Consider the following 18,723-nt stretch of genomic DNA (forward strand, 5'->3'; position numbering starts at 1 on the left):
GCAAGAGTGACATCTGATAGCTCCAAAATAAAGCACACTGACGTCATTCTTCTGCGACTTTCACAAGCTAGGGGCGTTTGTTGCTACTTCGCGCTTAGTAAATGGGTAACTAGTCAATGGACAACATACCATCAAACGTAAGTGTAGTTCATCCATATTCGCAATATAAGTCTGTTGTTGGTCTCACCTGTTTATGTCTACTTCAAAAGTGAGAGAGTGGCGCTGTAAACGCTGTCAATAGCTAGCCAACGAACCCAGGGCTGCCAGGCTAGCACGAATTATTTTTGAATGTTGGTTCAGTCGGTTGGTAACATAAATGACCATTCAGTAAATCCATACTATAATATCTGTGTGTCTTACCAATCGCAGAAAAATAAACAATTCCCTAATAAAGTCTGTCAATAATTCAAGGGGTGAATTTATATCGATAACATACACTTGCACAATTGAAATTTCAGATGCAGGACGATACTATTGTAACGCAGGAAAACAATTTGTTTATGGAAACATTATGATTGTAGCATGAAATTGGAAAACTATGAAAAAGCATTGGACCGCGAGGTCCTCACGGATTTCTTTCAAAAGAGATGAAGATACATTTTGAATAATGCACCTCACTTCATCGCTAAGAACACAACCTTTGAGTCAAGAAATATATATGGATAATACGAAATATTCACATTTTCGGGTTGTTGATCTAGTGTCTTAAAACGTTTCAGTGTTATGGTATTCCTATATTTAGATGTATTAATGTTTGGCCTGTTAATGATATGATCTGTAATAGGCGGCTGCAGAAGGTAAAGTGAAGGTGTGAGATTGCGATGGATTCTGGCCTCCACCCTTCCGGACCCATGGCGTCGAAGGGTTCTGGCAGATCTCCACAGTCTACAGACAACACAACTAAAGTAAGAATTAAGTCAAATATAAGGTCTAAGAATGTAGGACACCCCCAAAAGCATCAACATTGCAACATTGTTGTTTTGTTGCTTAACGAAACATTAGCTTGCTAGTAGAGCATCCCTCATTCTCCAGCTTCTGGTTCACTAGAAGACCCACCCAGCACAATATTTTAGTCAAAGTACTCATGATGTAGATGTAAAGAAAATAAATAAGACAAGGCACATCTTCTGTCCTAGAGCAGTTGTGACTCAGATTAAAATTCAACCAGTTTATCTTTGTTGATGTAAGCAATCCATCACCCTGTACACCTGCAGGGCATCTTCAGAAGGTAGACCAGCTGAAGAACCATCACCTGTTCCTTACTTTATGTTGGGACTTGAAAGTATTACAAAATAAATGGTCTTGTATTCTGACCATACTCTATCTACTTTTTTTCTGTGGTATATCAGCAAGTACAGACTTTAGCGCATATGTCCAAAAGCACCCCCAGAATACAGCGACAGCAATGTTACGGTAGCTGCAGCTTCTACAGTGTTATTGTTGCTCAGTTGTGCACGAGTGAAATAAATCACATGTGGAAAACTCAGGTCTCCAAGTTAATCATTACCATGACATCTGGAATTTGACTCCTTAGCCAGGGGTGTGTTTTAAATGACACGGGCGAACATATAAAGGTCGGACAGGCTTGTTTGTTGGCGTATCAGTTAAATAATTGGTCAGGACATACTTACTTCTGAGAGTGTCTTTTAAAGTGCAGACCTGCTGTGCAGTTGTTACTTGTATGAAGTTCTTAATCAGTTAACTCTTTTCTGTTCCCTGCAGAGGGAAAGCAATAAGGGTAAAGGTAAAAAGTTTGCCCTTCAAGAAGCTAGAAGAAAAGGAAGAATGGACAGAAGCAAGGGAGAAGAAGAGATAAGCAATCAGCTGAAAAACCTGGTTTGTTACATATTTTTTGCCTTGCCTGATATGTGATAATCTACACATTAAGAGTATTTTTTAAGTTGATCATTTAGAAATCATGTCTGTGAGAAAAAAGTTTTAACAAAGTGGCAAGAGAAAGATGAATGAAAGAAAATAGATTGCCAGTTGCGTTGAAAAGCTCTTCACTGCATGGGTGTCCGTTTGTATGGTGTGTTTGTAGGATTTGCACAGCCGGACCAGAGCTGCTGGCACAGGCCTTGTCTCCTCAGACATTTTCACTCAATACCACTGCCTTTGGGATACAAGGTAAAGGCATCTTATGAATAATATAATTGCCTGTTCACTGCATGTTGGTTTAGGGTTTAGCCTTAGTGTGAGCCGATGCAATTCTACAACAAAAGAAGATGCTTAACACTTCCAAGTTGAGATCCCTGTGGAGGAAAATGTTTGTCTTGTTGTCAAAGCTCCGTGAGTTTTAGTCCCAGAGACATAAAAAGGATGCAATTCACAAGAACAAGAAGTGAGAAAGCAGAGGCACAAAATTAGTACAACAGAGCACACGGGGAGGTATGCAAAAATATCAGAAGGGACAACATAGAGTACTAGAACAAACTTGCATCACAAGCAGATGAACACCACAAAGAAACTAGCTGAGAAACGTAATCAAGTAAAAGAAAGACAAGGAAACATTCTAACAAGTGAGGATGCTCAAGAGAGGGAGTTCATCTGTATCATAAAGAACTCTTACAACAAGATGTCATGAAAGGTTTTTTGCATGCTGGCAAGTTATCAGAGAGCTTCACTGTCAACACCGGGGTGAAGCCAGGATGTTTGATGGCACCTTTTTTGTTCCTGTTGGCTGTAGACTGAATAATGAAAGAAACAACCGGGCGGTTTTAGGCAAACCACCAGAACACAGTTATATGCCTACAGACCCTGGTATGGCAATGGCACCTCCCACACAGATTAGGTTGACCCTTTTGCCTTTTTACAGAACTTTAAAAGATTAAACATTGATGCAACTTCTGTTTATTTGTAAACAATTAAACCGCCCCTATTCTGCTGCCTGTCACTATTCTGCCGTTCATTTGCAGTTCTGGCTTACACATTTTCTATATCTACAGTTACATCATATATATCATGAAATATTATGTTTGTTTTGGAATATTATTCTGCACTTTAATTTGCTCTCCTTGCTTTGACACCTTTTGCGGCATCACAGTATTAACAATCACACATAATTTAAGCTATATTTGTAGTATGAATGAAATAAGTGGAAACAATGCTGGCCAAGTAAAATAAATGCGTGCTTTTACACAGGGTAGGACATTTATTTGAACATTACTCAGGTTTGTAACAACTGCAGACCATTTAATGTTGTGCTTTTGGGTGTCCCTGCTCAGCCACCCAGAATGCCCAGAGCGAATCAGTGCTGTGATGGACATGGCAGAAAAGCAGGGTCTGCTTGCCCGCTGTGTGAGTGTGGAGGTAAGAAAAGCACTTTACACTCCAGTATTGTTCCAGTTGGCAATCAGTGCCTGGCTTCCATTCCTTCAGTTCTTGACTGGACTTTGTCATCTGTTTCCATTTCAGCCCAGAGTTGCCAAAGAGGAGGAGCTGTTGCTTGTTCACACGTAAGTCATATTTTACCTATTCACATTCTTAGCCTAAGATGCAGGCCCTGATTCCGTTTCGGGTTAGCAAAAGTTTGTTGATATTTGAGCTCAACAGCCAATCAAATTGCACCCTTCCCTTCTGTGCTCCGCAAGCACTGTTGATTGGCTGTAAGACTGACATGACTAAGATTCTTGTAGCACAAACGCTGAACGGACAGCTAGAGGACTGAGAGAAGCAACTTACTCAATCTGACAAAAAGTCTATGGGAGTAGAATCGTGGGCTGCACCTTTCAGCCTGTAACCATGTTACTGGTACCATTGCCAACCAGCTGATTTCCAGGTGCCTTTCAATTTGATGGTGATCATTTTAAACACTTGATGATGCTTCATTTCCTGTTTCATTTGAAACCATTCCCCTGGCCTTTTCAGGAAAGAACACATCGAGCTCATGACTGGGACAGAGACGATGGCGGAAGAGGAGCTGAAGTCTCTGGCTGACACCTATGACTCCATCTACATCCATCCAGTAAGTTGGCCTATAGAAAATCAAGTTTCTCCTCTAACCTACTCATAATGTATGTGAATTGCATGTCTTAACTGGGTCTTCATTGTGGAACTCTTCCACAGAATTCCTTTAAATGTGCCTCCTTAGCTGTGGGTGCTGTCCTGCAGCTAGTCGATAAGGTGATGACGTCAGAGATCCGAAATGGCTTCTCTATTGCCAGGTAAGTCAAGAAGACCGCATTCTGTTTAGGGATGCCCAATTTACCTGCTAGAGATGTACACCTATGATGTATTTAGTAGGATCTTTACAGGATCTGCTCATATGAATGAGGCATATTAGAGTAGTTGGCCAACTTGAGAAATACTTGACTAGGAATAAGTAATTCCGATATCACATTTATGCCTTGGTGTTAAAACGTTGTTTATTAACCCACCCTGTTTACAGACCACCAGGCCATCATGCTCAGGCTGGCCAAATGAATGGCTATTGTATGTTTAATAACCTGGCAATAGCAGCACGCTATGCTCAGAAGCAACATGGGGTAAAACGGTAAGCCTGATGTTGTTTTCCCTTGGCTTTCAGTCACTATGAATGAACTGACAGCACGTGGCTAATGACAACAATCATGGTTATTTGTAGAGTCTTAATTGTGGACTGGGATGTGCATCATGGGCAAGGAATCCAATACATTTTTCAAGAGGATCCAAGGTAAATCTGCCTCTGCATACAAAGTATTTCAAGTTTCACTGTTACTTCGAACACTGTTTTGAATTTGTAGCCATAGAACTCTGAAGTAACATTTTGCCATTGAAGTAATGCTGTGTATAGGTATCTCATACTCTCTTATTCTCTTTCTCTCCCCCCCCTCTGTCCTAACCTCTCTGTGCTCCTGCAGTGTGTTGTACTTCTCAGTGCACCGGTATGAGGATGGAGCGTTCTGGCCTCACCTGAAGGACTCTGACAGCAATGTGATTGGCACTGGTCCAGGAGAGGGCTACAATATCAACCTGCCCTGGAATCAGGTGTGCTGCTGACTAGGCTCTTCTCACTGATGAGGTGGTTCAGTTATGGGCTGAGGACTCCCTGCCACCACATCACTCTCTTCTCTTGTCCTTCCTCTTTTCCCCCCCACGCTTGTCTGTCTTCTGTTTTGTGTCTGTCGGCCTTTCTCTCTTTCCTGGACTCTGACCTCAGACCGAGGCACTAGGCACATCGTGGACATGGCCTGTTGTCTTCTCTCTCGTGTGAATGTGTTGGTCTGTTCCTTAGTTAATGCTCTATTATGTATTCCTCTCATAGACGGGAATGAAAGATGGAGACTACCTGACGGCCTTTCAGCAGCTTCTCCTGCCTGTGGCTTATGAGGTACAGACAGAAGATCGAAAAAAAAAAAAAAAGATTTAGTCGCTCTGGACAAAAGCATCCGCTAACTATTTAAGCTATTCACTTTAGAAGCTGCTACTGTTTTCACTTTCTACTTTTCCATGTAAAATAGATCATCAACTCTATGTAAGCAGCTTATAAGTGGCACAGCCTGAGGCATGGCTGTGCACAGCATACCACCGTGTCCTATCTGATTCACACAGGTATTATACATGTCTGCTTTTGTCATCTGCAGTTCCAGCCAGAGTTAGTGTTGGTGGCCGCAGGCTTTGATGCTGTGGTTGGGGACCCCAAGGTAGGGAATTGCTCTACAACATTTCCCCAGGAAATTTAAATGTAGACATAACTGTATGCCATTTCATGTATGTTCTTTCCCTCTTGTGTGCGCGTGCGCACACTTGTGTGTTTTGTGTGCCGGTCTACAGGGAGAGATGTCTGCCAGTCCCCAGTGTTTTGCTGTCCTAACTCACCTGCTGAAAGGTCTTGCTCAGGGTAGACTAGTACTTGCCCTAGAGGTAACAACAACAAAAAACACCTTGCCTGCGCTTGCACACCTTCAACAGTAGCTATTGGGTCCATTGGAAGGATTATTACTATTTCTGATTTACTTAATACCCTCATATCCATTTTATTAAAAAGTATTTAATATTTGTATTACATTATTTATATGTTAATAATTGTAATTCATATTTTTTAATACTAATTGTATTTAGAAATACTACTAGGATGTTAGAAAATAAGTAACTAAAAGAATAAAAAGTCATGCTATGTTTGAACGCCACACAGCCACTGATATCAGCCTATCCAGTAAACTCTTACTCTAATGCTTTCACTGCTTTGGAATCCTGGACTTTGCACTTCTGCTCTGACTGGACGATGCTGCTGATGCCCCTTAATCCTATGCTTGCCCTGTGCTGGTTGTCTCATCCTGTAGGGTGGATATAACTTGCAATCCACAGCGAAGGGTGCCTGTGCCTGCCTGAAGTCATTACTGGGCGATTCCTGTCCCCGCCTTAATGCGCCCGTGGCTCCATGTAAAAGGTGAGGATCCTGTAGACACCAGTGCCATCTCAGGGTTCTAGTGGGCCACATTAGTGGCGACCTATCAAGCTTATAACATGTATCAGCCCAAGTACATCTAATTCCGAATTGCGCTGCAATTGTCCAGTGACGGATTCAGGATGGTATCAGGATGGTATGCTGAAGCGCTAAAAACCGTTTGATTAAGGACTAGCACATCTGAACTGCACTTGGAACCATTTAGATCAAATTTGTTGAATGGAATGAAAAAGTGTTAGAGTGCTGATCTGTAATTGTCTTTGTTGCAGTGCCCTAATGTCCATCTCGGAGACCATCACTGCCCTTTACCCGCACTGGACCTGTCTTCAGACGTTTGGTATGAACTGCAGAACTCTGACATTGCCAAACCAGGAGTCTATTATGCATATTATTTACAATGCATGTGGTCTTAGTCTTGCAATGTTTACCCTTGTTCAGGTATTAGCACAATTTTTGAAAAGTGCAGATTGTAGTTCTAGTGTAGGCCGGGGTTGGACCCAGTAAGGCTTGTGTGTGTGTGTGTCTCTGTGGTGGGACTGCTGGCCTCTCATAGTTCTGTGCTGCAACCTTGCTTGTGTTTGTTTTCAAGAGGGAGGTCCCCTACCAGAGCAGTCAGATGAACCAGACGAGGACCAACCAGGCAGCCAGCTTACTGGCATAGTGTATGACCAAAGGATGATGGAGCACCACAACATGTGGGATGGGTAAGACATTCTGATACAGGATTGTCTTTTAACCACACTTATTGTACATGTATGGCCATTTTCTAAGGCTTGCGATTACAGAGACACAATACTGCAATTGCTAAATCATTTCCTATTCCTGATTATCTTAATACACCTAATTTAGATAATTGTCATCTTAATAATTGTCAGATAGCTTCTGTCTGATTTGTTTGGTGTGGGCATACTGTATATGCAGTTTGTGTCCATAGCAGCTGAAGTTAGAGACACTGGTTTGCAACTGTACACTGTCATATACTGTACATCAAAATACCTTTGCAAAGTGACATGTATGTCAATATACAGTGCTGTGCAAAAGTTTTAGGCATGTGTGAAAAAATGCTGTAAACTAAGAATGCTTAAAAAAAGCAAAGTGTTAACAGTTTATTTTTGTCAATTTACAAAATGCAAAGTGAGCGAACAAAAGAAAAATCTAAATCAAATCCATATTTGGTGTTACTACCCTTTGCCTTTAAACCAGTATCAATTTGTATAGGTACACTTGCACAAAGTCAGGGATTTTGTAGAATTATAGTCAGGTGTATGATCAACCAATTATACCAAACAGGTGCTAATGATCATCAATTTCCCATGTAGGTTGAAACATAGTGATTAAATGAAACAGAAACAGCTGTGTAGGAGGCTTTGAACTGGGTGAGGAACAGCCAAACTCTGCTACCAATGTGAGGTTGTGAAAGAAAATTTGAAAGACTGAGCACAGCAACAAGACACACGGTAGTTATACTGCATCAGCAAGGTCTGTCCCAGACAAAGATTTCAAAGCAGACTGGGGTTTCCAGATGTGCTGTTCAAGCTCTTTTGAAGAAGCACAAAGAAACGGGCAACGTTGACGATCGTAGACTCAGTGGTCGGTCAAGGAAACTTAGTTCAGCAGATGAAAAATACATCAAGCTTGTTTCCCTTTCGAAATCGGAAGATGTCCAGCAGTGCCATCAGGTCAGAACTGGCAGAGACCAGTGTGACCCATGTACACCCATCTACTGTCCGGAGAAGTCTGATCAGAAGTGGTCTTCATGGAAGAGTCGCAGCCAAAAAGCCATACCTCCGACGTGGAAACAAGGCCAAACGACTCAACTATGCACGTAAACATAGGAATTGGGGTGCAGAAAAATGGCAGCAGGTGCTCTGGACTGATGAGTCAAAATCTGAAATATTTGACTGCAGAAGAAGGCAGTATGTTTGCCGAAGGGCTGGAGAGCGGTACACTAATGATTGTCTGCAGGCAACAGTGAAGCATGGTGGAGGTTCCTTGCAAGTTTGGGGCTGCATTTCTGCAAATGGAGTTGGAGATTTGGTCAGGATTAATGGTATCCTCGATGCTGAGAAATACAGGCAGATACTTATTCATCTTGCAATACCATCAGGGAGGCGTATGATTGGCACCAAATTTATTCTGCAGCAGGACAACGACCCCAAACATACAGCCAATGTCATTAAGAACTATCTTCAGCAAAAAGAAGAACAAGAGGTCCTGGAAGTGATGGTATGGCCCCCACAGAGCCCTGATCTCAACATCTTCGAGTCTGTCTATAAGAAGAGACAGGGACTATATAAAGAGACAGAAGGATTTGAGGAAGCCTACATCCACAGAACATCTGTGGTTAGTTCTTCAAGATGTTTGGAACAACCTACCAGCCGAGTTCCTTCAAAAACTGTGTGCAAGTCTACCTAGACGAAATGATTCTGTTTTGAAGGCAAAGGGTGGTCACACCAAATACTGATTTGATTTAGATTTCTCGTCGGTTCATTCACTGCATTTTGTTAATTGATGAAAATAAACTGTTAACACTTCCATTTTTGAAAGCATTCTTAGTTTACAGCATTTTTTCACACTTGCCTAAAACTTTTGCACAGTACTGTATGTGTGTATATGACATGCATACTATCTGTTTTCTATGCTGCTCCAGTCATCACCCAGAACAGCCAATGAGGATTGCTCGCATTTTCTCGCGGCATGAGGACCTGGGACTGGTTGCCCGATGCTACAGCATACCTGCTCGTCTGGCCACAGAGAAAGAGCTGGCTCTGTGTCACAGGTATGGCAGGAGGGGTTTCCCAACCTAGACCTCAGGGGTGCCAGTCCTGGTGTACTGAACAGAAAATCATCAAACTTTTGTGTCAGAAATTACTGACCAGGGGGTAGAACCAACAGCAGACATCAACAGGTCCGGAGAATAGGTGGATTAAAAACATGACTTTAATTTAAATTCATTATAATTGTTATATTTAAATAATATTTACATGAAAACATTTCTTCTGTAATTACCTAAATGGCCTTCAATCACGTCTAATTTCACAATCCACAGCGTCGAGCACATCCAGAAAATCAAGGGCACCGAGGCTATGAAGCCCAGAGACCTGCACAGGCTGGGGGAGGAGTACAACTCCATCTTCATCAATAATGAAAGCTACAAGTGCGCTCGTCTGGCAGCGGGGGCCTGCTTCAACGCGGCACAGGCTGTACTGATCGGAGAGGTATTCACCCAGTGTTCAATGAAGCTTTATTGATTTCAGGCCGATTTAATTTACTGGAGGACGAATGCGAAAACTGGTTATTTTTTGTAATCTTTACTTTTAATATTTATTTAACCCATCTCCTCTCTGCTTGTGTTTTTGTCACTGTGAAGGTGAGAAATGCTGTGGCCATTGTCCGGCCTCCTGGTCACCACGCTGAGGCGGACAAGGCATGTGGCTTCTGCTTCTTCAACACGGCGGCGCTGACGGCGCGTTATGCCCAGAGCCTCTCGCCCAGCCACAAGCCGCTGCTGCGCGTTCTCATCTTGGACTGGGACGTTCACCACGGCAACGGCACCCAGCATATCTTCATGGAGGATGACAGGTGGGGCTTCATCTACAGCTTAAAGCCATGACCTCCTTTTTGATGAAGTGACCCTGGAATAGGGTATAAAGGTAATAGATTTACCTCCCATCGAGCGCAAGTATACTGCTAGCTACACCTTGTATAGCACTGTGTGCTTCTTTCGATGAAATCATTGAAAAAAATATTAGTCATACATTTACTAGAAGTGCACTTGGAGAGCGCAGACCTCCACCATGGCTCAAAAATCGAATGGGTTCTTCCTTGGGCCATACTACACCCCTCACCAATTTTCATGAAAATCGTCCTGGTAGTTTTTGCATCATCCTGCTGTCAGGCAGATAGACAGACAGAAACAAATGTTGGGAAAACATAACCTCCTACACGGAGGTAGTTCTGCTACATCTCACCCCCTCAGGTTCAAAGAGGGCTAGGACTACACTGACATCAGATTTAATGTCAGAGAACTTGTGGAACAAATAGTGTGAGTATGTGGTATTTAGCTTCAAGCTCCTCTTCAGATGTACTGTTCTGTACAGTGAATGAAACTTTTCGGAACAGATTATGTGCCTATTCTGACCTTTAATTTGGCGGTGCTGGCTAGCTCCTGGCAACAGAGTTTAAAGAACAAGACAAATTGCCTTCCCATTTTATAGTTAAATTCAGTCAGTGGCTGAACATCGACCGTGGAAAACTTAAAAACTCGGCCCCACTGCAGCAAGCCCAGATTCCACCCGGATTTATTAATGAAAAAGAAAATCAAGGATAACATGGATCATGAATCTTCCAATTTTTTTGGCTCTTGTGCCTTTCTCAGTGTGCTGTACGTCTCATTACATCGATATGAGGATGGCACGTTCTTCCCTAACTCTGAGGATGCCGACTATGACAAAGTCGGGGAGGGCAAAGGTCGTGGCTTCAACGTCAACATTCCTTGGAGTGGAGGGAAGATGGGAGACTCAGAGTACCTGGCAGCCTTCCACCACATTGTCATGCCCATCGCCAGCGAGGTAGGGATATATATTGTAGTGTTTTTTTTTTCAGAAATGCTAATGTACAGATAAATGTATTTGTGTTTGGAAGCAAACGACTTGACTAGGTGCCCAGGAAAAATACATTTTGTGTCTTTTTTCACACAATTTTTTACCCACGATATCTTGTATCGATTTGGGCACTCAGCTACTGAGTCCAGGAAACCAAAATGGGACGGGAGATATTAAAGGATTGACTGTAGTAGTTGAGTCAATTATCTTGTGATTTGTCTCAGCCTATGTATTTACACACAACATCAGACACATCTACAAAGAGATTCAGACAGTGTTCAGATCATATTTAATTTGAGCTACGCAGCAACTTCCAGTACAGCTCAGCACAGGCAGTGTTTAAAAGTGTCCCCTTTCTCCCCCTGTAGTTTAGCCCAGACCTGGTGCTGGTGTCTGCAGGTTTCGACGCTGCCCGGGGAGACCCTCTGGGAGGCTACCAGGTGACCCCTGAGGGCTACGCCCTCCTCACCCATCAGCTCATGACCCTGGCAGGTGGAAGAGTGATCATCATTCTGGAGGTCAGTGCCACTCAGAATCCCTGCCACAGCGTGGCTGATTCACATGCCACATTTTATGTTCAGTTATTAGATTTCATGCATTGCAATGGTGTTAATTGGAAAGCGCGAAAGTTAAACCTGGTTGTGACAGAAATATTCTGCAGTTTCCAAAGAAATAGCCTACATTTTAGTGTAGTCAATTTGATCTGGTTGTGTCCTGAATGGGTGCTTTGTTTTGATTCCACAGGGTGGCTATAACCTGACCTCCATCTCTGAGTCGATGGCCATGTGCACCAGCATGCTACTGGGAGACTCCCCACCACTGCTACCCCCCCAGCCCCCTCCACATCCAAATGCCGCCATCAGCATCAACAACGTCCTGCGGGCTCACGCCCCCTACTGGAGCTCTTTGAGAATACAAAGTCAGTGTTTGGGATTTCTGACATTGTCACATGTTATTTTTTCTGACAGTCTAATTGCATACCGTATGGACAGAAGTTTAGGATTATGATCTTACAATACTTCTCTTTCTGTCCACAGTTCCCCATTCCCTCCGGCTGTCTTTGCCTTCCCCCAAAACGAGAGGCAAGAGGACACCTACTGGAAAAGGCAAAAAATCTCTGCAGCAGTCAACTCCTGCCCAAAGTCCCGGGCAGGGGGATTCACCAGAAACAGCCTCCCCTGGGGCCTTATCGCAGGGCACTGCCAATGAGTCAGGCCTGGAGGACCTCACCAAGGGCCTGTTCTCACTAGACCTGAACACAACTACCTCCGCCAATAACAGCCCATCGTCAGTTCCTGTGGGAGGGGCCAGACGGAAGGTCAAGCCCTGCCCTCAGGAAGGATCCGAAATGAAGAAGGGAGCATCACCTGGGAACGTGACCTCAGACAACATGGAGGAGGAGGAGGAGAACAAAGACTACCCACAGGAAAATGCACAATCTACATCTGAGATGCAGGTAAGTTGTATGTGGCCTAAACCACTGAGTTGTTGGCACTTCACTGCAGAATTCCACTGACGGTTGTGGTGAAGAAGAGATTTAGGCAGCACCTTGGAAATGTATCAGTTGTATGGGAGACTCTAATTAGAACCAAACAAAACATTTGACTCAAAGTACATTTACAATGCAAACTAAGTATGGGTGGATTTATTTGAGTAATAACTCAGTTTCTTCAGAAAGGTCTGTAAGGATACAAGAGTTGAATCTTTAGCCAGTTTCACTCTGGCAGGGGGACTGCCAATGAAAACTAGCCTTTTAGCTTCAATTGGGTGCATTTACATTTTAATGTTTATTAATGTACACTGTCCCTCTTCATCAAATAAACGAATCAAATCAAAATCAAATAATTGGCGTAATTAAGATTAAACTGTACAGCGGACAGACATCAGCGTATATTGACAAAAATAAGGTTGAATATACACAACCTTGAGGTGCTTCATCACTGATGACAGGGAACTTGCTGTCATTGAATAACTCAATTTTGACTGTTGTGTGTTTGGTTGAATATTACAAAAGATATATTAATAAAAATACAAACAAACAATGCACTAGCCTATTTGTAAGAATAACCATTTTTAAGCACCTTAGCTCTTATAAACAGCAAACAGAAAGGTCTAATTGTCTGCCCATGCCTTGCTTAGCTGTAAGCTTTTGGTTTTACCCGTGGTTAGCTACTTTTGAATTGAATCCTGTAGGTTTGTGTTGGAAATACATATACGATATGATAACCAGACGTAATTGGTGTAATTTTAGATTAGAAGGTTGACCAAACATTTCGTTTTTCCGTGTGTTGCCCTGACATTCTCAATATGTTCTGGTGAAATCTACCACAGCATGTTCATGACAATTAAAAAGTGTGCAAGATATAAACTTCAAACATACGTGACAACGTGAAAACCGGTCTACTCAGAATTTCGGCATCCCGGACAGATTATTCTGGCTATCTTCAGCGATGTTGTTGACACCACAGGTCATATAGTGTATGTGGGTCATTTAGGCTATGATCCCTCCTTCTTTACTTTTTCCTGAATCAGCATTTCCGCCTGCTTGCACCAGCGTAAATCTTTCAATTTCAGAGTCTGTCATTGATGGAAACACACGGCTAAAACAAAACAGACGCTTCGAGAGGCTGATGGGTAGCAATTGCTGATAGCGCTTCATTTTGGTTTTACGCTAACGCAAATTCACGAGAGTAGTGGATGCGGTAGGAGGGCTCGTGTTCATAAACAAAATCTGTTCTGAAGGGTGTTCTTAAATCGCTTAATCGCTTTTCGTTAATATTTTACGTCTAAAATCTATTCATAAAACCGACCAGAGGCACTTCTGATTCCGAAGGTAAGAGTACAGGTGGGTTATGCACTTGCCACGGACGTTTCATTTCCGAAGATGCTGCATTAACTTAGGTTCAAGCAGTAAAAACAAACAGTGCTTAGGGAAGACCGCTGTAGCACGCCTACACTTGCTGATCAATCCGTATCATAAGTATTCTGATGCAAAAAAAGAGCTGTCAGTATTTAAGTCTGTGGCAAATGGCACATTCTCACCAGTGTGAAAGAAATGTTTAAAAAAATCTGCAGGATGTCTTAAAATCTTATTTTTCCTCTTACAGCCGGTTGCTGAAACTGGCTCAGCGACCATAGCAACAGGTGACCAAGACAGTGTGGGTCTTGAGGGGGCTTGTGGCACATCAAAGAGCATCTTTATCATCTGTGGAGGCGAAGAGATGGATTCAGTAAGGATTTCAAGATGTATTCTCTTTACCACTGTCTATCATGCTACAATTCTAAGGCAGTTTTTTGCTCATATTGAAGATAATTTCTTCCTCCAATGGTTAGTGTATTTCATTATTTTTATGGAAAACCGCCATAATACCCCAAAAGTGTGTCAGTAGGTTCATTCCATTAATCTGTTTAATGCACATTTTATAATTGCAAAAATTGTCATTGTGTGCATCACATGCCCTCAACAATGCCTTTGATCAATCACTACCACCGCTATTGGTTGATAGCCTAGTATAACCAGACCCAGAACTGAGCTCAGAGAAATAGTCAGGCGGCCATGGTAATTGGTGGCTGCAATCAAAATTGAAGTGCCCAAAACTGTAATGGAAACCTGCCCACCGAAAACAGAAATTCTGTGTAATTTAATTTTGGCTTTTACCATGAACAAAATAGTTGATTCTGTCATCCTGAGAGGTCCAGGTTTTCCAGTTACTCTGTCTCTTCTAGTTATTTCCCCCTTAAACATTTGCCTCAGATTCAGCATCATGCCTGAATGCAGAAAGCAGTGTTCTGAAACTCTGCTACTCTCCTCTCCCTCCCCTCCAGGGTGCGGTGCATCCTCTGGCCTGGTGCCCCCATCTGGAGGCGCTGAAGCCGGTTCCCCCTACAGGCATAGGCTTCCAGCAACCGTGTGAGGAATGTGGATCAGAGGAAGAGAACTGGGTCTGTCTCTGCTGTTACAAGGTGAATGTTTGCGCTGTTTTTGTTTTTAAACATTAAGTAGAGTACTATATGAAACTACATACACTATTATATTAACAGTTTCTTGTATCCAACATATTGGATACACATTAGTATGGCCTTGGATGTAAATGGATGATCTAAGCATAGCTTAATGTACTACTGGTTACGTTTTTAAATAATTTGTGATTTAATTGGTCTGTTTGTTTCCCTGTGACGAAACCCAGGTGCTTTGTGGTCGCTTTGTTAATGAGCACATGGTGATGCATGGCGTGGCGTCTAGTCATCCCCTGGTGATGAGTTTCTCTGACATCTCTGTGTGGTGCTACCCATGCGAGTCCTACATCGACAACAAGGTAAAAGCTTTCATACACCACCTCACTGACAAACTGTTGGTCAGCCACTGCCAGAGACCGTTATGCACCTGAGTTATCCAAGATGCTCATTCGAGAACACACTGGAATTTTTAGTTGTTTGTGACAATTATTTTGTCAGGCTTAAGTTAGGTCTCTGGTCTGAGAAATGAATTGGCTCAACTCATTAGACATTTTTATTACAGATATTCCACTGTTTTAAAGAGTTAAACGTATATAAATTGGAATTTCAGTCTACAGTTGCCATTAGGGAAGGCAGGCCCATCAATCTTTTCCTTCAAACTTTAGCCTCATAATGATATTATCATATTACATTATATATTCTATATTACAGATCTGTTTTTCAAACCTATAGTTACCCAGTCCACTGGAGATTCTGAGGCAGCTAATCTAACAGATGTATTTTGTTGCCCTGTGGCGGCGCGTCCTCTCCCACAGGCCCTCTATGATGCCAAGAACACAGCCCACGTGGCGAAGTTTGGGCAGGACATGCCCGCCCCTACAGTGGAGAAGCCGGTGGACGGAGCCTGGCCGTGAGAGAGTTTGTTTGTGTGTGCGTGTGCGTGTGTGTGTGTGTGTGTGCGTGTATGTGTTTGTGTGTGTGTGGAACACGCCCTCAGGTGGCAGGGAGAAGTACTGTTGTCACAACGCAATAACAGCAGTCTTTATCAGACATGGTTGCGGCTCCTTAAGAAGACCCAGACGTGCCTCCATCATCTTCTGACTTCTCCTTGAACCTCCTTTGGTGCTCCTCACATTAGTTTGTTCTCCAGGAAAGAAAATAAGCTGACCATAGCTGTGTTTGTATACAAAAGATGTTTTTTTCTAATGTTTTGAATGATCTTTTTTAATGGGAGGTTGTTCTGTCATTTCTTTTGGTTTTTGGTTTGGTGCCAAAAATGAGGAGGGAGATTGCCAAAATACCTCACCTGAGTGATCGAATGGTACCAAGAGGACTTAGTGAGAGGTTTTTTTTGTGTTCCTCAGACTACTTTTGCACTCTTTTGCCTGCCCTTTTATGTCTCCTTACTGTACGCCTTTGTTAGCATACAATATTCTGCCTTCCTTTAGGTGTATCTTTTAATGGGAGTGCAAAAGTATTTTAGGCCAAACATCCCACTGAGGCCTTTTAGCAGCTCTGTGCAGAACTAGTGTGTGCTGCTTCAGCTTTTCTTTGGCTTTTCCATCAAATGTGACTACAGACAATTATGGAATTCTGCAGCAATCATACTCCACCATATGTAAACTTGTTCATTATTTTACCCTCATCTTCTTTATGACTCAACCATTACCTTTCACCTGTTTGCAACCTCAAACATTGACAGATCTTAGTCCTCCAGAAGAATTTGTTTTGGGCAGCTTTTGCTATCAATTTTAAGACGCACAAGAGCAAGCTAAGATATTGATCTGAACTGCTGACATGATATTATGTTAGGTTCAGGCAGGTAACCTTACTGTATTAGTACTGTACAAATAATCAGAACATCTTGACAGTCATCCTCTATATGGATGAGAAGTGCAGTTAGATGGCACTTTTATATGTGCAGAAAGAGCACAAGTTCTTTCGAGGTGAGCTCATCTCATTTGAAGAGTTTTTAGATTGCAGCAGATTTTCTGAAGTGTGAATGTCATATTGCAATAATGTGGTTTTTCTTTTTCGATATCACTTTTTTATCAGTGTTGCACGATCATAGCCAATTCAATACACAGAATGATGTAGGTATGGTGCGAGTTCTTATCACCAGCGTTGCTCAAGTCACTTTGGGGTAGTAATTTCCTGTGGCATTGTGGAGGAAGAAGGAATTCCCCAATTTTTAAAGTTGGTCTCTCCATGCTCTCGATTGTTAATCTTCGTCTGCTACCTTGCAGATGAGCTACCTTTGCAGAATGTTGATGTTATCGTATATATATATATATATACTTACCTAACATGCGTTTTGGACAGGACTACTGTGAAACATTTCAGGGTTGCTAAATTCTTTGAGAGTAATGTAGAGTGGGATAAACAGAAAATGACTCACATTTTCTTATACTTTTATAAGTGTAACATAAATACGAGAACATTGAGTTCTTGCCAATCACATTAACTGTTATGTTATGACTCACATTTTCTTACACTTTTATAAGTGTAACATAAATAAGACAAGATTGAGTTCTTGCCAATCACATTAACTGTTATGAGGTTCCTCGTTTACTCATGTAATGATAGGAAAATCATAATCGTCTTTGGATAATTTGATTGCATGTCTGACTGGTAGGCATGGAAGGCAAGCCTAGCTGCTTGATTATAAAAACTGTAACATTCTCTGTGACTTGAGACGCAACCCACTGGTTTGATTTTCTCCTCAGTCAGGTTTTGCAATAGAGTTTGACCACTCAGCACTGTTTGAAGTAGTTGATAACACATCTGTTTTGTACAGCTAATGATGTGCAGACCAGTGAATCCAATGAGGCAGGCCACCAGACCACTCACAATTAGGGTTTGGTCATTATGGCCCAACTTGCCAAAGCAGTTTGATTTGGTTAGCATTTTGGCGTAAGGCATGAGTCCAGGAACCTGATTCACAGTGCAATACTATTATATTTTTTGACATTGATACCTTAGGACAGTTAGTGGATCAATTGTTAAATTTGTATATTCTTTTATCATCTCTCTCTGCACCTAATGCAAATGTCCAATGCCAATGTATCTGTTCTCACCTGTAGCAAACAAATATGTAACTTATTGTTTATTCTATGAAAACATTATCATTAAAATACATCAATTGTGCTACCTGTTTGGGCCTTTTAATATTTAGGGTAGAAAAATTGTATAATAACAATGTAATATAAATTAAATTGAGGACATACATTTTCTGAGCACCATGAAGTATAGGCTTTCAGGCTTTTTTCACAGCTGGATAGTTCCCAGTATGTTGATGGACTGCTCATACAGATTACTCTCAACATGGAGAGGTCATTCAAGGCCACTGGTTGATTATCACTCTTCACTGCTGCACAGGATTGGTCTGTGACCCCGACCCCCTGCTGGAATTTACACACCAAACTAAATGGCACAGAGAGGGAAGTCTGGTGGCAGGGAAATACATCACTGGTGCATCCTTTAGGTATTTGTCCCTACCACTGTTCTCTCTCCTTTTCTCTGTCTTCCTCACACTCATACCATCTCTGTCACACACACACACACACACACCTTTACCATCTCTCTGTCCCATCCACTCGGACCATCTTTCTGTCAAACACACACTTGCACCATCTCCTGTATCTGTGACGCATACACCCACACACACACTCACTCATTCCATCTCTTTTTTTCTTGTCCTCTCTTCTACCCTATCATTATTTTGTTCTCTCACTAGCGTACTGGCTCTGGAGGCAGAGCTGTGAATTATATTACTCA

At 42.2% G+C, this 18,723-nt stretch overlaps 1 protein-coding gene across 1 annotated transcript; it reads left to right on the top strand.

The window, feature by feature from the left end:
- The first annotated feature begins 89 nt into the window (after positions 1-89).
- On the top strand, positions 90-18,027 carry hdac6 (histone deacetylase 6). The gene is made up of 28 exons (XM_080854347.1): positions 90-137; positions 785-905; positions 1,723-1,836; positions 2,042-2,127; positions 3,225-3,309; positions 3,415-3,455; positions 3,868-3,964; positions 4,066-4,163; positions 4,388-4,492; positions 4,583-4,651; positions 4,839-4,965; positions 5,243-5,308; positions 5,562-5,621; positions 5,752-5,841; positions 6,261-6,367; positions 6,655-6,722; positions 6,975-7,089; positions 9,036-9,164; positions 9,435-9,603; positions 9,756-9,967; positions 10,764-10,956; positions 11,358-11,507; positions 11,734-11,908; positions 12,027-12,445; positions 14,097-14,219; positions 14,815-14,952; positions 15,177-15,305; positions 15,762-18,027. The coding sequence occupies exons 2-28, from the start codon at positions 822-824 to the stop codon at positions 15,858-15,860; spliced, it is 3,348 nt and encodes a 1,115-aa protein (XP_080710473.1). The 5' UTR covers positions 90-137; positions 785-821; the 3' UTR covers positions 15,861-18,027.
- The last annotated feature ends 696 nt before the right edge of the window (positions 18,028-18,723 follow it).

The sequence above is a fragment of the Sprattus sprattus genome (genome assembly GCF_963457725.1).
Source record: "Sprattus sprattus genome assembly, chromosome: 16".
NCBI classification, from domain to species: Eukaryota; Metazoa; Chordata; class Actinopteri; order Clupeiformes; family Clupeidae; genus Sprattus; species Sprattus sprattus.

Coding starts and splice junctions, on each gene's coding strand:
- hdac6 (XM_080854347.1), top strand. CDS start 822: ATGGATTCTGGCCTCCACCCTTCCGGACCCATGGCGTCGAAGGGTTCT. Junction 7,090..9,035: donor CACCACAACATGTGGGATGG/GTAAGACATTCT, acceptor ATGCTGCTCCAG/TCATCACCCAGAACAGCCAA. Junction 12,446..14,096: donor AATCTACATCTGAGATGCAG/GTAAGTTGTATG, acceptor TTCCTCTTACAG/CCGGTTGCTGAAACTGGCTC.